The sequence below is a fragment of the Carassius auratus genome, chromosome 34, assembly GCF_003368295.1.
Source record: "Carassius auratus strain Wakin chromosome 34, ASM336829v1, whole genome shotgun sequence".
In the NCBI taxonomy this organism is placed as follows: Eukaryota; Metazoa; Chordata; class Actinopteri; order Cypriniformes; family Cyprinidae; genus Carassius; species Carassius auratus.
The window spans coordinates 18,789,651-18,812,777 of NC_039276.1; the positions used below are offsets into that span (position 1 = coordinate 18,789,651).

At 42.5% G+C, this 23,127-nt stretch overlaps 1 protein-coding gene and 5 non-coding genes across 6 annotated transcripts; 5 read left to right on the forward strand and 1 right to left on the reverse strand.

Moving 5' to 3' along the window:
• Positions 1-103: 103 nt before the first annotated feature.
• LOC113053447 (basic leucine zipper and W2 domain-containing protein 1-B-like) lies at positions 104-4,601 on the reverse strand. Its single transcript, XM_026218466.1, has 12 exons — positions 4,452-4,601; positions 4,047-4,117; positions 3,346-3,522; positions 3,160-3,254; positions 2,979-3,044; positions 2,746-2,881; positions 2,549-2,658; positions 2,277-2,447; positions 2,022-2,168; positions 728-866; positions 522-644; positions 104-447 (listed from the first exon to the last, which is right to left on the reverse strand). Exons 2-12 carry the CDS (start codon positions 4,108-4,110, stop codon positions 413-415), a joined length of 1,263 nt encoding a protein of 420 aa, XP_026074251.1. The 5' UTR covers positions 4,111-4,117; positions 4,452-4,601; the 3' UTR covers positions 104-412.
• A 7,991-nt stretch (positions 4,602-12,592) lies between these two features.
• On the forward strand, positions 12,593-12,665 carry trnar-ccu (transfer RNA arginine (anticodon CCU)). Its single transcript has one exon. It is a non-coding gene; the product is annotated as a tRNA-Arg (tRNA).
• Positions 12,666-14,655: 1,990 nt separating this feature from the next.
• On the forward strand, positions 14,656-14,727 carry trnam-cau (transfer RNA methionine (anticodon CAU)). The gene has a single exon. It is a non-coding gene; the product is annotated as a tRNA-Met (tRNA).
• A 4,447-nt stretch (positions 14,728-19,174) lies between these two features.
• trnam-cau (transfer RNA methionine (anticodon CAU)) lies at positions 19,175-19,246 on the forward strand. The gene has a single exon. It is a non-coding gene; the product is annotated as a tRNA-Met (tRNA).
• A 1,679-nt stretch (positions 19,247-20,925) lies between these two features.
• On the forward strand, positions 20,926-20,997 carry trnam-cau (transfer RNA methionine (anticodon CAU)). Its single transcript has one exon. It is a non-coding gene; the product is annotated as a tRNA-Met (tRNA).
• Positions 20,998-23,055: 2,058 nt separating this feature from the next.
• Positions 23,056-23,127, forward strand: trnam-cau (transfer RNA methionine (anticodon CAU)). The gene has a single exon. It is a non-coding gene; the product is annotated as a tRNA-Met (tRNA).

Genomic DNA, 23,127 nt, shown 5'->3' on the forward strand with positions numbered 1-23,127 from the left:
AAAACTAATTTACCATGACAGACAAAAATTACCTCACATTCACGTGACCAGTGCCACAAGAAAGTTTGCTTATGTAGGAGGACAAACAAAACCGCTAAAGACAGACTTGAATGATTTTCTTTATTTTTATAAAAGAAAAGTCAATGTTGGTACTGTACATTAATATGCAGAACAACCTGACGAACATCTAAAAAAGGTCTTTGATAAGGAGTTCAGCAGAAGTGAGAACAATCATTCTTCCTTAGCAAGGACTACAAGTGCAACCCTCAAAAGGTAACATTTCTTGTTAAAGACTTTAAAACAGTTTTGTTAAGTACACTCTTAAGTGATCTAGACCAGTCAACTGAAGTGCAAGAGAATCCTCTACAGTCAGAACTATTGTTTCTCATTCCAAAAATGAAGCAACCTTGGTTCAGTCTTCATCCGTTTCCTCCTCAGACTCCGATTCTGAAACAAGAGTGTGGTTTCTTTAATATGTGAAAACAAATAAACCATCAGGTTTAATTGAGACTGACACTCACCCTCTTCAGCGTTTTTCAGCCACTCCACAAATTTCTTCATCTGCTCCAGGAAGACACTCTTTCCTTTGGCTAGGTGAGCTTCAGTATACCACTTAAGAATAGCTTCTTCACTCACAACATCCACTAAAGAAGGAGTAAAGTGTCAGAAAAGGTTTAGAGGCCATCCTAATTGAAGCTCCACAAGTTAAGCCTTTGAGAAATTCTACCTTTATAGAGCAGCAAAACAATCTTCTGGAAAGATTTCATGAAGTGGATGTTGTCATAACAGTACTCTTGAATTCTGAGCAGCAGAGTCACCTCAGACAGGCCCTGTGTGGTGAAGGCCTTCAGCAGGGGGCTGTGTTGCTGAGAAAGAGAAACACAAGTCAAGTTAATTTGGTCATGATACAAATTAGGAAACTCATTCCTCTGAGACAGCACTTTAAAAGCAGTTCATGTTCTTTTAGCTACAGACTTGTACTTTGACACTGTATACCACAACGTTTATGGTACTGGTTTGAACAGGTGGTGGGAAATAGTGGTTTGGCCCAAATTGGTTCCAGTCCGCTTCCTAAAAAGGGAGTTTCTCAAATCAATATTGGCCAACTTCACTCTGTTATGGTGCCTTTGACCGGCAGGGTCCCTCAAGGTTCTACTTTAGCTCCCCACGTCATTTTCCTCACTCTATGCTACTTTTAGCATTCAGAAGTATGGTATAAAAAGCGCCCACAGTTATGAAATAAAAAACCTAACAGAGCAGACCTTTTGGTCACTTACCTCTTAGATGTTAAAAGCAAGGATGTCAAATTAAAAAGTCTGAATAGGAGAAGAAAAAAAAAAAAAAAAAAAAAACCCAACACCCCACCCACAACCTTTCCACCACATTCTAATTTATGGAGATGCCCCTGTATGCGAAAAACCAAGGTTTTTTTTTTTTTTTTTACTGGAAAGCACTTTAAAGCTTGATAGTCAAGTCAAATCAAGTTGTAGAGTCCAGCTTCAAGTTGCAAACTCTGGTAAAAAATTAAGTCCTTTTGCTAATCTTGAAAGTGCTATACAATTTTAATAAACGTCATCCATGTTTCTCACCACAAGACTGGATTATAACACTCTATTTGGGGGATCAGTCAATCTTCTCTAAACCATCTTCAGACGTTTCAAAATGGGCTGCCAGAGTCCTAATGGGAGCTTGAATGTGTGAACTAGTCCTAGTCTTTAAAATGTAATTAATTAACATGTTTAAATCAATGTAAAGTGCTCATATAGCACATTATTATTAGTCACTTATTTGTTTTGACTAGTTATCCATTTCCCCTTTCACACCGCATGTTGGACCCAGAAAATTGCTGGAACATTGCTAGATTGCCTTCTGTGTGAACGCGGACATGTCCCGGGATTGACATTTGTATTGACTAAAAGCAAATGTTTCTCAGGGACCAAAACCAGGCTCAGGAATGTTAACCTGATAAACCCAATGGAGTCCAAAAGCTATGGTTACTTTAGTCCATGGACCACGCTTACCTTTAGGTGTTTAATTGACTGTTCAGTGACCAGTTCCTCTTTCTTATTCCATTCCACTAAGCTCATGACACTGGTCCACATGATACCAATCATCCTCTGCTCAGAGATGTTGCTCTTCTTTATTTCTTCCCTGCAATATGCAATTATCTAAGAGACAAAACAGATTATTAGACATTGCTGGGCTTGGAAGAAAAAAAAAAAAAAAAAAAAAAAAAAAAAAAACTCTTCACAACTTGGTTCAGGGTCTTCACGGACCTCTTTAAAAGGTATTCCTTGAGACATCTGATCTTGGAGCTCCTTCTGAAGCTCCTTACGAGTTCCTAATGACTGCTGGTTGCGAGCAAAATCAGAAAGCTCCTTAAGCCCAGCATCAGTGAAGTATTTAGCGAAGTGGTCATAGCTTCGCTTGTTCACTGGAAACAGCTCCTGAAACCAGAAACAACCAGTTAAAAGTAGACATTAACCATAACCGTACGATCAGCATTGAACTGGTTCACTCATGCAATCTAGAACACATTAAGACTCACAGTCAACCTGTTGTCCATGCTAACTTTACGCAGACTGGCAGCCACAGAGTTGATGTCCTTCTCACTGATCCACGATTTAAACAGGACCACAGCAAAGGCTGGAGACACACCTATTTAAAAGCAACAAGTTTACTACATTGAGAAAAAAATATCAGGGAATAATAAGAAAACCTAGCATGACCAAATGTTAGATATACCTTCTTTGACCAAGTTGTCATTGAAGAGGCTGCCAAGGATTAAAGATGACAGGTTCCCGTTAGCCAGTAAAATGCCTGTAAGCATGGCAAGCTTGTTACGCTCAGACTCACTGAATCCTTTTAAAAACAGGAGCAACTGTGGAGAATAGGAAAAATAAGTAACTTCTGAATTCTGGTCAAAACTTTGGCATTTAAGAAAAAAAAAAAAACCTTATAGGCCAAGGGCAGATTACCTTTTTAATCTCTTCTTCAAAACCTTTCTCCAGGTACTTGTAACGCCGGATTAACTTGTTAAAAACCTAAAAAATTAAGTTTAATAAATGTTAAATGCTGATCTTCTGATGCCATTACTTATTAAAAAGAGAGCCTGTTCTAGAAGCAGACTGCTAAAACCCTTTATGAGGCATTAGATACCTGAGCATATGCTTTCATGGTCTTAACATCTTCTGGTGCTGTGAAGAGACAGAAGGGAGTCCGAGTCATGTCATCGGATAAGGCACCTCCCGGAGCTAATGGATACAAAGACAAGTGGAAAAGCTCTAGTTAAACTACAATTCACAACTAAAACAAAAGGAGCACCCAAGTACTCTGCACCCTTACCCAGCATTCCACCAGCCACCAGGATATCAAACAGGGTTTCTGCATAGCGACGATAATCGAGCTTGGCCCCAGATGAATCTAAGAACTTGGCAACAGCCTCCAAGTCAGTGCCAGTTTGATTTAATCCTTGTACAATGCTCTCCTGAAACTGTGTAGGGTCAAATCTCTCCTTTTCATCTGTTCAAAAAGAAGGCAGAAGAAAATGAGGTGTAATGCTCAATGAAGTGCCTGGACTACTTGTCAGATCTAGACCTCAACTAGAGGAATCCAATGAACATTCATTAGCACGCTCATTCACATTAGCAGCATAGGATCACACAATTATTATTATTATTATTATTATTCATGCATACAAACATACACTTATCAATCTATACTATGGTAAAATTGTGTTTTTAGAACATCTCAGGCCGGGGTCAGGGCAAGCTAGAACATGTGGCATGTCCAAATGATAACATCTGGCCTTAGTCTCACTTAACCCACAGAAAACAGTGCACGGAATCCAAAAGTCTCGGTGTATATGTATATATACACACACACACACATACACACAAGAGGTGACACGTCAAGCTTTTTTTTTTTTTTGCCACCAGATGGCACAATTCTCACTTAGAGGGTTACATTTCAAGGCGTCGATCACTTCCAAAGTGTGACTCTAAACTAATAGGCCCAAAAGATAAAAAAAAAAAAAAGAAACCAACCTCTCTTCCGTGTCTTAAAACGCTGGCCTGTTAGCGTTGGCTTCTGCTGCTTCTGATTACTCATAAGACACCTGAAAAGATAAAAAAAAAAAAACACAACGTTAACGCAATTGACGTGGACACAAGAATTCAACTCGGATTGAAAAAAAAAAAATAATAATAATAAAAATAAAAAACACCTTTCTTTTGTTATAAAAACCGAGGTCTATGGAGAGTAAAGCAGAATAAAAGTAAAGGGACTGGGACCACTCTCTTTGTTCTTTAACATCTAACGTAACGTACCAAAGTTTAAATATTTTGAAATGACGCATCTATCAGCGCTTTTCAATAACATGGTTGAACAAAACAGGTTACTCGGTATGACAAACAAATTACAACAGAAGACAATTTTCAAGTAATACTTACCGAAATTTATGAATAGAGACAATTGTTTCCTAACCGTTAACGAATAACTGCAAGCACACTTTACCTCACCCAAACTCAGCACGACGTTGATAAAGACTGGACTTCTACAATTTCGAGGGGAGTTCAGTGACGACAAATGCGGGAAAAGGGGTATAAAAGAAACGAAACCGCTCTATTTTATCAGATTTAAAGGAACAATTATTATTGGATATATATATGCATGCTTACAAAATGTAAATAATCTTAATATTTTGAAAAATGTTACATTATGTTCAACTTGGTTTCCCCTCTTTATAGTGGCTAAATATAGATCCCTCGGTTTCCGGCTTTTGCAATGGTGAATCATGTAACTGTTGGCTGATACTTATTAAGACGTCTATAAAAATGGCTAATAGTTGCATACATTCTGGATATTTTCGCCTTTCAGGCTGTACGCTGTAAATTCTTTTTCTTGTATGCTATTTTTTGTCAAGTATCATATTTCATGTTTATATGGCTCATGATCTGAATGATCAGAGGATAATGGTATGGTGATTTTAATTTTTTATGGTGTGATGTTTAAATTAACTCTTCTTGGCCAATTTATATTCATGTACCTATTTAAAGAAAAACAATGTTTATAAAATATTATATAAATAAAGTTTTTGCTGTTTTGTATTTAAACTGCCAGTGAGACATCACTATCATATTTCTATTCTGTCGTACAGGCCATTCGGTTTTCATAAATTTGTCTCGGAAAGTAACAGCATAATGCGTCACATTATGAGTCAACACCTGGCAAAAGCTCTTGTGCTGTTACACAACCTTCCCTGGAACAAAATGTCTTTCACAACACATTGCTGGGTCACATGACAGAGACATATAAAACTTGATTCCGGTAATTGTGCCTGTGGACACTTCACTTGTTTCACTGAAACCTAACTTTAAACATAGATAATGATTCTGTATTCCAAAACCCGTAAACATTAAAAGGGTTAAAAATGTACAGTTAGTTCACTCTTTTGTGATGCTTGTGATTTTATTTTTAGCTTAGGCTATATAAAACACTGGTGATGTTTGTGGTTTCATTGTGTGTGTGTGCTTGAAAATACTTCCAGTGTCTCCTTTAAAATGTGTTATTATAAGACCAAGTTGGTACATGCTATAGGCCTACCCCAACCACAAAAGAAAAGCAAATAGCTTTCTCAGTCAGCATGGTTTCTAGTTTGACAGAAAGATCTGTTCATTTAAAGACAGCCCAGATAGCAAGCAGACGTTGATTCAATGTCGATTTTTGGTTGTAAAGGTCAGTATCGGTTGTCACTAGGGCTGGGTAAAAAAAAAAAAAAAAAATTCGATTAATCGTTTTTTAAAATGTGGTCGATTCAAAATCAATTCTCAAAGGCCATGAATCGATTTTTTCCATATTTATTTCCGCAGACATTGAACGTATTTGAATTTTTTTTTTTTTTATTTTGAGCAAAAAAAGGGGCCAGATCAACTGCAAATAGCTTATAAAATTCTCCAGTCAAACCATCCGTGCTTGGCAATTTATTATTTTTCAAATTATTAATAGCCTTTATCACTTGCTTAACAGAGATATGCATATCACAAAATTCTCTTCCATTTTTGTCAATAGTTTTCACCTCTATAGAGCTAAAAAAAAGCATCAGATATAGGTGGAGAGTAATTAGAAGTATATATTTTCTTATAAAATCCCATTTACACATAATTAAATTATTATTAATATGGTGTTTTCCCAATTAAAGAAGTATTGGGAATTTTGCTCAATATTAATTAAAAGTAAAAAGCAGTAAATAAAGTTAAAATAAATAATATTGAACAAAAATATTAACAATAGTGAACTATATTTTAACAACTATATACACAAGTGTATACATTATTTTGGAACAGTCTCCACTGTTCTTTTGAAATGGTCTCAGTCTGTTGGCAGAACACCGTGCTCATGTACTGGCTATGTCCCATTGCACTGGTTTTGAATTGTCCGCACTTCTTGCAAGTGTTTGCCTCTACAGTTCTCTTGTAGGGTCTTTTGGGCATGATTTGCAGATTGGCAGCTGGTTGTGAACTGGTGCCCTGCAAAACTGTACGCTGTAACAGTGGCATCCCCTGAACCACTGGCATTCCCTGGACCATCAGGATTCCCTGGACCATTGGCATTACCTGGACCAATGACAGTCTTTGAACCATTTCCAGACCCTGGAACACTGGCACACCCTGAAGCATCTGCAAAAATATGTTTTTCTGGTATTAAAATATTTGTAAAAGTTTAATAATTTGTATAGAATGGAACGTGCAATTTGTCTTCATAGAATACATTATAGATTAGGCCATTACTTACAGAGACAGTAGTGCTTGGTATAGAGGAATTAGACACTGTTGCGCTAGGCTGGTCTACAATATGAGAAGGTCTCCTGGCCACACTAAGATTTGGCTTTGCTGCAGCAATGTGAGAGCCAGTAAATCTTGGTTTGGTAAACTAAAGATGTGAAAACACAGAATGTATCATAATAGCAAGCACTACTATTTATATTAATATTACTATTTTAAGTAAATGTGTTTTAAGCCTTGCACTTCTTTCTGAATGGAAGTGTCATCCACAAGAGGTATGATTTATTAGCAGTACTGACTTTTGAAATGCCTACAAAGTATTTGCATTAGGGATGGGCGTTTTCCGCAAATATCACATTCAAATATTTGAGCTCACAAAAAACAAATATTCGAATGTTTATTTATTTAAATTAAGTTTAATGAGACAGGCGTTATTAGGCTATTGTAGAAAGTAGCCTACACTTAACTTTTAAACTTTTAAACTGTCAGCAAATCTTTTTTTGCTTTTTTTTCTGTTGTTTTACATGTTGTTGTTAAGAAATACGGGCATGTAAACATGATCGGGGGAAAGTCCGCTCCTTAGTTTGTTAACAATAAGGCCGGCCGCAGAGAAAACGCGCTCTGATGGCACAGACGTTGGCGGGACTCACAAATAACGGTGTGCTAAGTGAATATGTATAATCTTCCGCTTTCTTGAGGGCCTGAACTTTGAGATTAAGGATGAGGTCTTTGTCCGAGAGGTTCCTGACAATTTCGACTCCATTGACGCTTCGAGAGGCGACGAAGGGCTCGCGGATTGGTTCGTTACTCCCCTCTTCCACAGCGACCTGCCCGCCACTGCCCTCTGCTGCTGATCCCGAGCCGATGCAGCTAGGGGGGCTTCACATTCCAAACATCTCCGCTGGTTGGGATCGTCTGTTTCCTGCTCAGCAATGCTTGATTCGGGGGCGGAAGGGAACTTCATTGATGAGACTTGGGCTTTAAAACAAGGTATTCCCCTCTTAGATTTACAAGACTCCACCCCCCTGTTTGCCCTAGATGGTAGCTCCCTTCCTAGGGTGCAGAGAAAGACTTCACCGTTGACTCTTACTGTTTCAGGAAATCATAGAGAGACTATTTCCTTTTTTATTTTTCATTCCCCTTTTACTCCTGTGGTTTTAGGCCACCCATGGTTAGTTCTCCATAACCTCCAGATTAACTGGGCGGAAGGCACTATTCTTTCTTGGAAATTGTCTTGTCATGTCGATTGTCTGGTACAACGCCCCCTCGAGGTAGACTATATTCATTATCCATCCCTGAGAGGGAGGCGCTCGAGAAATACCTCTCTGACTTGCTCAACGCAGGCACCATCGTTCCTTCCTCATCTCCAGCGGGAGCCGGTTTCTTCTTTGTTAAAAAGAAAGATGGCTCCCTCCGTCCCTACATAGACTATCGGGGTTTAAATTATATCACTGTCAAGAATCGTTATCCATTACCACTGATGTCATCTGCCTTCGAGGTCTTGCAGGGAGCTGAGATTTTCACAAAGCTCAACTTACGTAACGCCTATCACTTAGTGCATATCAAGGAGGGGGATGAATGGAAGACCGCGTTTAACACGCACCTAGGGCACTTTGAAAACCGGGTTCTTCCGTTCGGATTGGTTAATGCTCCAGCGTTTTTTCAAGCCTTAGTCAATGACGTCCTACGGGACATGCACAACGTTTTTGTGTTCGTCTACCTTGATGATATTCTGATCTTTTCGCCATCACTTTTCTGTCTCCCCCTTGTGGTCACATACTCACACTATCACACACACACATCCACTCCTCCGCTCATTATCACTTTCAGCTGTTTCCCCTTTCGTTCCCTTCTCCTCACCTGTCCCTTCTTTTGCTCTTGATTGTCTCTGCTTCTTATTCCCTCTTTCTAGCCCTGTCTTGTTGTCGGATTATTCAATGACCTTCGTGAGACACGTCCGTTTCCTAGCCCTGTCCTGTCTTTTCCGTGGAATGTAAAGTCATTGCTTCTACTGTGAGTTGTTTTGTTATTGGACTGTGTATTATCCAGCTGTGCCTGTTTGCTGAGTACCTGTGCAGCGCCTGCCCTTGGCTGTTCACACTGCTGGCTGTCTTCACTGTTTTGGATTGGCTGTATGCATCTCGGGGTCCCGGCCTTTGCCCTTGTGGATTTATGTTGTTTTTCTTAGACCCAGTCGTCTGTCTGTTTCTGTTTTGGCTCAGATAGAAGCCTGTGATTTTTGTTCTTAATTATTCACCGAAGACATTTGCTTTATTAAAGACTGTTAACTGCACCCGCCCTGGCCTTCCATTGTTCTTACCTCATAACAACTGCATCAAGGAAAATGTTCTGATAAAGTTAAAAAAGTTTTTTTTTCTTACTTCTCTCATGTTTTCATAGAGAAACCTGAGATGTTTGTGCCGAGGGTCTAGGGCAGATGCGAGAAGAGGAGTTTTCACTGCATTCTCCAAGTAAGCTGTGTTTATTCGTTGCTTGAGAGATGCCGAAACAATATTCTTGAATTTGGTCAACTTCTGTGATGCTCCACATCATATTTGAAGTACTGTAGAAGACCACAGTTCTTCATTCAACAGGGCCATTCACATATCGCGTCTTTTGCATGCTCAAGTTCGTTATTTCCAACATAGGCACGCGGTATGTGCACTCATAATGGAAGCGACGCGCTCTTTTTTTTCCAGGCTCATCCACTCCGCATTGAGTTAAAAACATATAAACTTTTCAGAATGCCGCAAGCACACCGCAGGTCATGTGACAAGAACTAAACATTCAGCTTCATCCTTTCCCATAACAACTTTGAAAGCTCAGCCAAGATGAAGGAACAGCTGATCATAGCTGTATATGGATTGCCATTTTGAAGTAAATTTAGTAGCAGAGCTACTGAAAGCGATTTTTTTTGTGCTGCAAATCCATTTATCCTTTGCTGAAATTTCAGCGTCTTCATGGAGAGAGCGCGTTATTGTTAATTAGCAACGGCAGACGCCTCAGGAGCACTTCTGCTTGAGCACTTGGGAAATAAGGAGAAAGCAGGGCACCTAGCGTTTTCCACGCGTTTTAGACGTGATATGTGATCGGCCCCTTATTCATTCATTAATTTTTTTTTGTTGCAAAATTCGAATATCATTTTTATTAATCGAATAATTAGAGCAGAACGAATGTTTTAATGTTCGACTATCCATGCACACCCCAAATTTGCATGATGGAATAATTATTAACATGTGTACAGTTAATAATAGTCAGTATGTATGTTAAATGTTACCTGAGACAGAGAAGGAAAAAGAAAAAAAATTAGCTTTAACACATGAGAAGTATTGAGAGAGATGCAAAGCAAGGGTCTACCTCAGTGACCTTCAACCCAGGCAGAGCTTAGTTAGAGACAAACAAGACAATCCAAGAGTAGAGCCCAGAGATGAAAGAGAGAAAGCACACAGGTTACATTCAACATTTATCCTTGACCATGTGACTTCAATCAAATCTGAGATATTCAAACCGACCAATCAGCAGACAACAGGTGGTCCCATTGTACAAGAGGTGTGAAAATTAGTAGGTCTCAGCCAGCATCTCATAGCATTCTTGCTTTTACTTTTCTAACTATTTAAAAGAGTTCCTAGTTGAGCTGCATTTAAGCAGAGTGGCGCAGCGGAAACGTGCTGGGCCCACAACCCAGAGGTCGATGGATTGAAATCATCCTGTGCTAGCAACTTTTAACTTCTAGACATGCCTGAGATCCCAAAAGAGGGGCAATAACCACAGGCTGTCAATGAAAAGTTTGATCCTATCATAGCAATGATTCATCCAGAAGATTCTGTGTGTATTTTAAAGCATCAACTTGAAAAGGGGATAATCACTGGCTGCACAATCTCTTTATCTCTCTTCTCACTGGCCATGAACATGATTGTCAAGTCGGCCGAGGTGGAATGCAGAGGGCCCAAGTCAAAATCTGGGACCTGTCAGCCCCCCATAAGAGCCTTCATGGACGACTTAACAGTGATGACAACATCTGTTGCAGGGTGCAGGTGGGTCCTCCAGGGGCTTGAACGGCTCATCTCCTGGGCAAGGATGAGCTTCAAGCCTGCTAAGTCCAGGTCTCTGGTCCTAAGGAAGGGTAAAGTGTCCGACTGTTTCCACTTTGCCCTGGGAGAGACCATGATTCCATCAGTGACTGAAAAACCCGTCAAGAGCTTGGGGAAATTCTTTGATAGCTCCCTGAAGGACGCAGCTGCCATAAAACAAACCAAGTGCGACCTGACTACCTGGCTCACAGCGATTGACAGATCTGGCCTCCCCAGAAAATTCAAAACCTGGATCTACCAGCACGGAGTCTTGCCAAGAGTACTCTGGCCCCTGTTAGTCTACCAGGTACCAACATCAACAGTCGAGGTTCTAGAGAAGTCTATAAGCCAGTTCCTCAGAAAATGGCTGGGGCTCCCTCGGTCCTTGAGCAGCACTGCCCTTTATGGCCATTCCACCAAGTTGCATCTTCCTTTGAGTGGACTATCAGAGGAGTTCAAAGTCACCCGCTCCAGAGAGGTATTGATGTACAGGGACTCCAAAGACACAAAAGTCGCAGCAGCAGGAATCCTTGTGAAGACCAGGAGAAAGTGGCAGGCTTCACTAGAAGCCGTCACTAAAGCTGATGCACGACTAAGGCACAAAACGTTGGTGGGCCCCGTGGCAATGGGACGAGCAGGTCTTGGTTGTTTTCCCAAACCACGTTAAGATCTGGCTCGTGGAAAAGAGAGGCGCAGACTGATTCAGGACGAAATATGAGCAGAGGTGGAGGAAGAATGCTACACCAAAATGGCCAGCATGTCCAAACAAGGGGCGTGGACCAGCTGGGAACATGCAGATCCATGCAGAATTACCTGGGCAGAGCTCTGGAAAGCAGAGCCATTTCGGATCAAGTTTCTTGTCCAATCCGTCTATGACGTCCTCCCAAGCCCAGCTAACCTGCACACCTGGGGCCTGACAGACACTCCTGAGTGCAAACTGTGCCAGAAGAGGGGCATACTGGAGCACATTTTGAGCAGCTGCTCAAGAGCGCTAAGTGAAGGGCGGTACCGCTGGCGCCACGACCAGGTGCTGAAGGCTTTGGCGGACTCCATCTGCACAGCAATCCAGCTCAGCAATACCCAGGCAGCCCCCAAACAAACAATCATCTTTATTAGAGCGAGCTAGGCAGAAGGAACAATTCCACCGGCCTAGCTCTACTGCTCGTGATTGGCAGCTTCAGGTTGACCTTGGAACACAGCTTAAGTTCCCAGGCAACATCACAGCCACTTCTCTCCACCCAGACATGGTGCTAACATCTGAGTCTACCAAGCAAGTGGTTATCCTGGAACTAACTGTCCCCTGGGAAGACCGTATTGAAGAGGCCCACAAGCGCAAGAGGGCTAAGTACACAGAGCTCAGCTCGGAGTGCCAGAACAACAGCTGGAAAACTCGCTGCAAGCCAGTTGAGGTCGGGTGCCGAGGCTTCGCTGGCCACTCACTGCTGCGAACCCTCAAACCCCTTGGAGTGAAAGGACTGCAATTGAAAAAAGGCACCGCAGTGGAAGCGTGCTGGGCCCGTAACCCAGAGGTCGATGGATTGAAACCATCCTCTGCCAAGTCTTTTTAACTTCTAGACATGCCAGAGTTCCCAAAAAAGAGGCAACAAACACAGGCTGGTTTTGAAAAGCTGAGGCCACTTTGACCTGTCATATTAGTCGCTCATCTTGAAGACCTTTTGTGTGTAAAGGCCTCTTGAATAAGATTGAGATTTAAAAGGGAAATTTTACATCAACAAAACAGCCCCAGTGGCCTAATGGATAAGGCACTGGCCTCCTAAGCGAGGGATTGTGGGTTCGAGTCCCATCTGGGGTGATTTACAGCAGAGTGGTGCAGCGGAACTGTGCTGGAACCATAACCCAGAGGTCAATTGGTCAAACCATCCTCTGCTAAGACTTCTTAACTTCTAGACATGACAGAGTTCCCAAAAAAGGGGCAATAACCACAGGCTGGTCATGAAAACTTGGTTCTCTCAAATTAGGAGTTCATCTGGAAGACTCTGTGTGTATGTTAAAGGCATCCTGAATGTAATATCTTACAGCAGAGTGGCGCAGCGGAAGCGTGCTGGTCCCATAACTCAGAGGTCAATGGATCGAAACCATCCTCTGCTATGGCCTTTTAACTTCTAATCACTCCTGAGTCCCTAAAAAGGGTCAAAAGCCACAGGCTGGTCTTGAAAAGCTGAGGCCAATTTGACCTCTCATAGTAGTCAGTCATCTAGAAGACTCTTTGGCTGTATTGTAAAGGCCTCCTGTAAAAGATTGAGATTTAAAAGGGCAAGTTAGCACCTGTTTTAAAGCCCCAGTGGCCTAATGGATAAGGCACTGGCCTCCTAAGCCACGGACTGTGGGTTTGAGTCCCATCTGGGTTGAATACAGCAGAGTGGTTTTCTTTTTCAGTCGCTTTTGAGAAGACATGTTGAAATCCTTCGTTTGGTGTCATAATATGATGCCCATATATAGTTGTCAGTCGCCTTTAATGGGCGGGATTTATGGTAATTGAGAATGAGCGTGCACGCGCGTCCCATTTACGACTGATTGGAATTCATTAACACACACACATTTCACTATCACATCTGACGTTTACGAAGTATTTGTGAATCAGGAGAAGAGTTTTCGGGAAGGTCTCTTTACGTGCAAATCACTCACAAATTTACTCTTATATTTACGAATGTTTCATGAACGAGACCCAAAGAGTTAACTTCTTTACTCCCCTGAGGCACTGGCCTCTGAAGCCAGAGATTGTGGTTTCGAATCCAGTCCAGGGTAATTACAGCAGAGTGGTGCAGCGGAAGCGTGCTGGACCCATAACCCAGAGGTCGATGGATCAAAACCATCCTCTGCTAAGGCATTTTAAATCTCAATCTTATTCAGGAGGCCTTTACAATACACACAAAGGGTCTCATTCATGAAACACGAGCAGAACTATTTTTGTGTAAATCGTGTGTAAAGTGGTTCAAGCATAAATTTTAATAAATAATAAATCTTGAATTTCTGCAGCTGAGAAATTTTTCTTTTTCAGTCGCTTTTGAGAAGACATGTTGAAATCCTTCGTTTGGTGTCATAATATGATGCCCATATGTAGTTGTCAGTCGGCTTTTTTATAGGGCTGGATTTATGGTAATTGAGAATGAGCGTGCACGCGCGTCCCATTTACGACTGATTGGAATTCATTACCACACACACATTTCACTATCACATCTGACGTTTACGAAGTATTTGTGAATCAGGAGAAGAGTTTTCGGGAAGGTCTCTTCATGCGCAAATCACTCACAAATTTACTCTTATATTTACGAATGTCTCATGAATGAGACCCAAAGAGTTAACTTCTTTACTCCCCTGAGGCACTGGCCTCTTAAGCCAGAGATTGTGGTTTCGAGTCCGGTCAAGGTTGATTACAGCAGAGTGGCGCCAGCGGAAGCTTGCTGGGCCCATAACCCAGAGGTCTATGGATCGAAACCATCCTCTGCTAAGGCATTTTAAATCTCAATCTTATTCAGGAGGCCTTTACAATACACACAAAGAGTTAACTTCTTTACACTCCTGAGGCACTGGCCTCCTAAGCCAGAGATTGTAATTTCGAGTCCGGTCAAGGTTGATTACAGCAGAGCGGTCCAGCAGAAGCGTGCTGGGCCCATAAGCCAGAGGTTGATGGATCGAATCCATCCTCTGTTAAGGCATTTTAAATCTAAATCTTTTTCAGGAGGCCTTTACTATACACACAAAGAGTCAACTTATACACACCCCTGAGGCACTGGCCTCCTAAGCCAGCGATTGTGGGTTCGAGTCCAGTCAAGGTTGATTAGAGCAGAGTGGCGCAGCGGAAGCGTGCTGGGCCCATAACCCAGAGGTCGATGGATCGAAACCATCCTCTGCTATGACCTTTTAACTTCTAATCACTCCTGAGTCCCTAAAAAGGGTCAAAAGCCACAGGCTGGTCGTGAAAAGCTGAGGGCAATTTGACCGCTCATAGTAGTCAGTCATCTAGAAGACTCTTTGTGTGTATTGTAAAGGCCTCCTGTAAAAGATTGAGATTTAAAAGGGCAAGGTAGCACCTGTTTTAAACCCCCAGTGGCCTAATGGATAAGCCACTGGCCTCCTAAGCCAGGGACTGTGGGTTTGAGTCCCATCTGGGTTGAATACAGCTGCGGAAGCGTGCTGTTCCCAGAGGTCGATGGATCGAAACCATCCTCTGCTAAGTCTTTTTAAATCTCAGGAGTCCTTTACAATACACACAAAGAGTTAACTTGCATACATCATTGAGGCACTGGCCTCCTAAGCCAGAGATTGCCATTTCGAGTCCGGTCAAGGGTTATTACAGCAGAGTGGCGCAGCGGAAGAGTGCTGGGCCCATAACCCAGAGGTCGATGCATCGAAACCATCCTCTGCTAAGGCGTTTTAAATATCAATCATTTTCAGGAGGCCTTTACAATACACACAAAGAGTTAACTTCTATACACCCCTGAGGCACTGGCCTCCTAAGCCAGAGATTGTGGTTTCGAGTCCGTTCAAGGTTGATTACAGCAGAGTGGTGTAGCGGAAGCGTGCTGGGCCCATAACCCAGAGGTCGATGGATCGAAACCTTCCTCTGCTAAGGCATTTTAAATCTCAATCTTATTCAAGAGGCCTTTACAATAAACACAAACAGTTAACCTCTAGAGGCTCCTGGGGCTCTGGCCTCCTAAGCCAGAGATTGTGGTTTCGAGTCCGGTTAAGGTTGGCTACAGCAGAGTGGCACAGCGGAAGCGTGCTGGGCCCATAACCCAGAGGTCGATGGATCGAAACCGTCCTCTGCTATGCCCTTTTAACTTCTAATCACTCCTGAGTCCCTAAAAAGGGTCAAACGCCACAGGCTGGTCGTGAAAAGCTGAGGCCAATTTGACCTCTCATAGTAGTCAGTCATCTAGAAGACTCTTTGTGTGTATTGTAAAGGCCTCCTGTAAAAGATTGAGATTTAAAAGGGCAAGTTAGCACCTGTTTTAAGGCCCCAGTGGCCTAATGGATAAGGCACTGGCCTCCTAAACCAGGGACTGTGGGTTTGAGTCCCATCTGGGTTGAATACAGCAGAGTGGAGCAGCGGAACAGTGCTGTGCCCAGAGGGCGATAGATTGAAACTATCCTCTGCTAAGTCTTTTTAAATCTCAGGAGGCCTTTACAATACACACAAAGAGTTAACTTGCATACATCACTGAGGCACTGGCCTCATAAGCCAGAGATTGTGGTTTCGAGTCCGGTCAAGGTTGATTACAGCAGAGCAGAGATGGGACCAAGTCACACATGTGTAAGTCTCAAGTTTCAAGTAAGTCCCAAGTATTTTTTTGTTGGGCAAGTCAAGTCAAGTCAAGTCACAAGCTATGTCAAGTCAAGTCCAAGTCAAGTCACCTTAATATTGTTATTTTACCTGCAGAATCTGATCTTAATAAAGTTCAAAGACAAGATATAAGTAACTGTCAGTAAATTAAAATAATTTTGATTTGCATTGTAAATACTCACGTCCAGTAAAATACATCATGGTATCAAACAAAATTGTAACTAAAATTATTTATTTTTCACTTCTGCCAACAGTGTTTGAAATGTTTAACATTTTCAACATTGAGTCCATAAAACTAAACATCCAACAGACTCCTCTCTGAACACCTCTCTCTCTCTCTCTCTCTCTCTCTCTCTCTCTGTCTCTCTCTTTCAAACACAGTTTACATACAACATTAAACTGTTACATTTCTCCTCTCTCTCTCTCTCTCTCTCTCTCTCTCACACACACACACACACTATCACTCTCTCTCTCTCAGAGTATAGAATATAAATATGACGTATTTTGAGTTGTTTCATACTTTTTTGTTATGTACAGTACAGAACAAAAGTTTGGACACACCTTCTCATTCAAAGAGTTTTATTTTCATGACTATGAAAATTGTACATTCACACTGAAGGCATCAAAACTATGAATTAACACATGTGGAATTATATATGGAATTATATACATAACAAAAAAGTGTGAAACAACCGAAAATATGTAATATTCTTGGTTCTTCAAAGTAGCCACTTTTTGTTTTGATTACTGCTTTGCACACTCTCGGCATTCTCTTGATGAGCTTCAAGAGCTAGTCACCTGAAATGGTCTTCAAACAGTCTTGAAGGAGTTCCCCGAGAGATGCTTAGCACTTGTTGGCCCTTTTGCCTTCTGTCTGCGGTCCAGCTCACCCCTAAACCATCTCGATTGTGTTCAGATCCGGTGACTGTGGAGGCCAGGTCATCTGGAGCAGCACCCCATCACTCTCCTTCTTGCTCAAATAGCCCTTGATGCCTTCAGTGTGACTCTACAATTTTCATAGTCATGAAAATAAAGAAAACTCTTTGAATGAGAAGGTGTGTCCAAATTTTTGGTCTGTACTGCACATAACAAAAAAGTATGAAACAACTGAAAATACGTCATATTTATATTCTGTACTTTATATATATATATATATATATATATATATATATATATATATATATATATATATATATGTATGTATGTAATATGCACTTCTCATGATTGGGTAATCGCGGCAGCTACATTTGTTTTTCTGATTAATTGTTTTGTTCTGTGAGAAAGACAAGGTAACAAAATATTCGGGGCTTATGCCCCCTTAGCCCAGCCCTAGCGCCGCCCCTGGAATGCGTTTTTTTGACGGCCTGCTAGCGGATCATTAGGGGCCGTTGACATCACGTCTTTTGCACGCGCAAGTTCGTTATTTCCAATGTATGCGCGCTCATTCATAATGGAAGCAACGCGCTCACGACGCGATCGCACCGCATCGAGATAAAAACATCTAAACTTTTCAGAATGCCGCAAGCGCACCGCAGGTCATGTGACAATAACTAACCAATCAGCTTCATCCCGTCCCATCAACGTTGAAAGCTCAGCTAAGATGAAGGAACAGCTGTTCATAGCTGTATATGGATTGCCATTTTGAAATGAATTTGGTAGCAGAGCTACTGCGAGAGATTTTTAGTGCTGCAAATCCATTTATCCTTTGCTGAAACTTCCGCGTCTTCATTGAGAGAGAGCGTGTCATGGATGCTTAGCAACGACAGACGCCCCAGGAGCACTTCTGCCCGAGCGCTTTGGAAAGAAGGAGAAAGCGGCGCGACTAGCGTTTTCCACGCGTTTTTAAGCGCGAACTATTGAAGACAAAAGCGACGACCCTCGGTACCTCTCAGGCTGACATGTTGATGTGATGTGATATCTGATTTAAGTGGGCGTGGTGTGTGTAAGGTAGAGAGGGTATGACTGATGATAGTGTCCTAATCCAGTCACGACGCTATTCTCAGCCTGCGCTCCAGCTGAGTAATCAACTTTATTCAAAAATTTATTTATATATTTTATATTCAAACTGAAAACATGATGTGATTAACACTCAAGTCATTCAAGTCATCGTGTCTCAAGTCAAGTCAAGTCCCGAGTCTTTAACTTCCAAGTCCGAGCCAAGTCTCAAGTCCCCATGTCTGCAGCAGAGTGGCGCCAGCGGAAGCTTGCTGGGCCCATAACCCAGAGGTCTATGGATCGAAACCATCCTCTGCTAAGGCATTTTAAATCTCAATCTTATTCAGGAGGCCTTTACAATACACACAAAGAGTTAACTTCTTTACACTCCTGAGGCACTGGCCTCCTAAGCCAGAGATTGTAGTTTCGAGTCCGGTCAAGGTTGATTACAGCAGAGCGGTCCAGCGGAAGCGTGCTGGGCCCATAACCCAGAGGTTGATGGATCGAATCCATCCTCTGCTAAGGCATTTTAAATCTCAATCTTTTTCAGGAGGCCTTTACAATACACACAAAGGGTCTCATTCATGAAACACGAGCAGAACTATTTTTGTGTAAATCGTGTGAAAAGTGGTTCAGGCGTAAATTTTAATAAATAATAAATAATAAATCTTGAATTTCTGCAGCTGAGAAATTTTTCTTTTTCAGTCGCTTTTGAGAAGACATGTTGAAATCCTTCGTTTGGTGTCATAATATGATGCCCATATGTAGTTGTCAGTCGGCTTTAATGGGCTGGATTTATGGTAATTGAGAATGAGCGTGCACGCGCGTCCCATTGACGACTGATTGCAATTCATTACCACACACACATTTCACTATCACATCTGACGTTTACGAAGTATTTGTGAATCAGGAGAAGAGTTTTCGGGAAGGTCTCTTTATGCGCAAATCACTCACAAATTTACTCTTATATTTACGAATGTTTCATGAATGCGACCCAAAGAGTTAACTTCTTTACTCCGCTGAGGCACTGGCCTCTGAAGCCAGAGATTGTGGTTTCGAGTCCGGTCAAAGTTGATTACAGCAGAGTGGCGCAGCGGAAGCGTGCTGGGCCCATAACCCAGAGGTCGATGGATCGAAACCATCCTCTGCTAAGGCATTTTACATCTCAATCTTATTCAGGAGGCCTTTACAATACACACAAAGAGTTAACTTCTTTACACTCCTGAGGCACTGGCCTCCTAAGCCAGAGATTGTAATTTCGAGTCCGGTCAAGGTTGATTACAGCAGAGCGGTCCAGCGGAAGCGTGCTGGGCCCATAACCCAGAGGTTGATGGATCGAATCCATCCTCTGTTAAGGCATTTTAAATCTCAATCTTTTTCAGGAGGCCTTTACTATACACACAAAGAGTCAACTTATACACACCCCTGAGGCACTGGCCTCCTAAGCCAGCGATTGTGGGTTCGAGTCCAGTCAAGGTTGATTACAGCAGAGTGGCGCAGCGGAAGCGTGCTGGGCCCATAACCCAGAGGTCGAGGAATCGAAACCATCCTCTGCTATGACCTTTTAACTTCTAATCACTCCTGAGTCCCTAAAAAGGGTCAAAAGCCACAGGCTGGTGGTGAAAAGCTGAGGGCAATTTGACCACTCATAGTAGTCAGTCATCTAGAAGACTCTTTGTGTGTATTGTAAAGGCCTCCTGTAAAAGATTGAGATTTAAAAGGGCAAGGTAGCACCTGTTTTAAACTCCCAGTGGCCTAATGGATAAGCCACTGGCCTCCTAAGCCAGGGACTGTGGGTTTGAGTCCCATCTGGGTTGAATACAGCTGCGGAACAGTGCTGTGCCCAGAGGTCGATGGATCGAAACCATCCTCTGCTAAGTCTTTTTAAATCTCAGGAGTCCTTTACAATACACACAAAGAGTTAACTTGCATACATCATTGAGGCACTGGCCTCCTAAGCCAGAGATTGCCATTTCGAGTCCGGTCAAGGGTTATTACAGCAGAGTGGCGCAGCGGAAGCGTGCTGGGCCCATAACCCAGAGGTCGATGCATCAAAACCATCCTCTGCTAAGGCATTTTAAATATCAATCATTTTCAGGAGGCCTTTACAATACACACAAAGAGTTAACTTCTATACACCCCTGAGGCACTGGCCTCCTAAGCCAGAGATTGTGGTTTCGAGTCCGGTCAAGGTTGATTACACCAGAGTGGTGCAGCGGAAGCGTGCTGGGCCCATAACCCAGAGGTCGATGGATCAAAACCATCCTCTGCTAAGGCATTTTAAATCTCAATCTTATTCAGGAGGCCTTTACAATACACACAAAGGGTCTCATTCATGAAACACGAGCAGAACTATTTTTGTGTAAATCGTGTGTAAAGTGGTTCAGGCATAAATTTTAATAAATAATAAATAATAAATCTTGAATTTCTGCAGCTGAGAAATTTTTCTTTTTCAGTCGCTTTTGAGAAGACATGTTGAAATCCTTCGTTTGGTGTCATAATATGATGCCCATATGTAGTTGTCAGTCGGCTTTAATGGGCTGGATTTATGGTAATTGAGAATGAGCGTGCACGCGCGTCCCATTGACGACTGATTGCAATTCATTACCACACACACATTTCACTATCACATCTGACGTTTACGAAGTATTTGTGAATCAGGAGAAGAGTTTTCGGGAAGGTCTCTTTATGCGCAAATCACTCACAAATTTACTCTTATATTTACGAATGTTTCATGAATGCGACCCAAAGAGTTAACTTCTTTACTCCGCTGAGGCACTGGCCTCTGAAGCCAGAGATTGTGGTTTCGAGTCCGGTCAAAGTTGATTACAGCAGAGTGGCGCAGCGGAAGCGTGCTGGGCCCATAACCCAGAGGTCGATGGATCGAAACCATCCTCTGCTAAGGCATTTTACATCTCAATCTTATTCAGGAGGCCTTTACAATACACACAAAGAGTTAACTTCTTTACACTCCTGAGGCACTGGCCTCCTAAGCCAGAGATTGTAATTTCGAGTCCGGTCAAGGTTGATTACAGCAGAGCGGTCCAGCGGAAGCGTGCTGGGCCCATAACCCAGAGGTTGATGGATCGAATCCATCCTCTGTTAAGGCATTTTAAATCTCAATCTTTTTCAGGAGGCCTTTACTATACACACAAAGAGTCAACTTATACACACCCCTGAGGCACTGGCCTCCTAAGCCAGCGATTGTGGGTTCGAGTCCAGTCAAGGTTGATTACAGCAGAGTGGCGCAGCGGAAGCGTGCTGGGCCCATAACCCAGAGGTCGAGGAATCGAAACCATCCTCTGCTATGACCTTTTAACTTCTAATCACTCCTGAGTCCCTAAAAAGGGTCAAAAGCCACAGGCTGGTGGTGAAAAGCTGAGGGCAATTTGACCACTCATAGTAGTCAGTCATCTAGAAGACTCTTTGTGTGTATTGTAAAGGCCTCCTGTAAAAGATTGAGATTTAAAAGGGCAAGGTAGCACCTGTTTTAAACTCCCAGTGGCCTAATGGATAAGCCACTGGCCTCCTAAGCCAGGGACTGTGGGTTTGAGTCCCATCTGGGTTGAATACAGCTGCGGAACAGTGCTGTGCCCAGAGGTCGATGGATCGAAACCATCCTCTGCTAAGTCTTTTTAAATCTCAGGAGTCCTTTACAATACACACAAAGAGTTAACTTGCATACATCATTGAGGCACTGGCCTCCTAAGCCAGAGATTGCCATTTCGAGTCCGGTCAAGGGTTATTACAGCAGAGTGGCGCAGCGGAAGCGTGCTGGGCCCATAACCCAGAGGTCGATGCATCAAAACCATCCTCTGCTAAGGCATTTTAAATATCAATCATTTTCAGGAGGCCTTTACAATACACACAAAGAGTTAACTTCTATACACCCCTGAGGCACTGGCCTCCTAAGCCAGAGATTGTGGTTTCGAGTCCGGTCAAGGTTGATTACACCAGAGTGGTGCAGCGGAAGCGTGCTGGGCCCATAACCCAGAGGTCGATGGATCAAAACCATCCTCTGCTAAGGCATTTTAAATCTCAATCTTATTCAGGAGGCCTTTACAATACACACAAAGGGTCTCATTCATGAAACACGAGCAGAACTATTTTTGTGTAAATCGTGTGTAAAGTGGTTCAGGCATAAATTTTAATAAATAATAAATAATAAATCTTGAATTTCTGCAGCTGAGAAATTTTTCTTTTTCAGTCGCTTTTGAGAAGACATGTTGAAATCCTTCGTTTGGTGTCATAATATGATGCCCATATATAGTTGTCAGTCGGCTTTAATGGGGGGGATTTATGGTAATTGAGAATGAGCGTGCACGCGCTTCCCATTTACGACTTATTGGAATTCATTAACACACACACATTTCACTATCACATCTGACGTTTACGAAGTATTTGTGAATCAGGAGAAGAGTTTTCGGGAAGGTCTCTTTACGTGCAAATCACTCACAAATTTACTCTTATATTTACGAATGTTTCATGAACGAGACCCAAAGAGTTAACTTCTTTACTCCCCTGAGGCACTGGCCTCTGGTCTAGGGTGACTACAGCAGAGTGGTGCAGCGGAAGTCTGCTGGGCCCATAACCCTGAGGTCGATGGATCGAATCCATCCTCTGCTAAGGCATGTTAAACCTCAATCTTTTTCAGGAGGCCTTTACTATACACACAAAGAGTTAACTTCTATAAACCCCTGAGGCACTGGCCTCCTACGCCAGAGATTGTGGTTTCGAGTCCAGTCAAGGTTGATTACAGCAGAGTGGTGCAGCGGAAGCGTGCTGGGCCCATAAACCAGAGGTCGATGGATCGAAACCATCCTCTGCTAAGGCATTTTAAATCTCAATCTTATTCAGGAGGCCTTTACAATACACACAAAGAGTTAACTTCTATACATCCCTGAGGCTCTGGCCTCCTAAGCCAGAGATTGTGGTTTCGAGTCCGGTCAAGGTTGGCTACAGCAGAGTGGCGCAGCGGAAGCGTGCTGGGCTCATAACCCAGAGGTCGATGGATCGAAACCATCCTTTGCTA

Excerpts from the sequence above, each read along its gene's own strand:
- LOC113053447 (XM_026218466.1), bottom strand. The coding sequence starts at position 4,110 with ATGAGTAATCAGAAGCAGCAGAAGCCAACGCTAACAGGCCAGCGTTTT. Across the intron at positions 3,523-4,046 it reads TTTTAAGACACGGAAGAGAG|ATGAAAAGGAGAGATTTGAC; the intron begins GTTGGTTTCTTT and ends CTTTTTGAACAG. Across the intron at positions 448-521 it reads GCTGAAAAACGCTGAAGAGG|AATCGGAGTCTGAGGAGGAA; the intron begins GTGAGTGTCAGT and ends CTCTTGTTTCAG.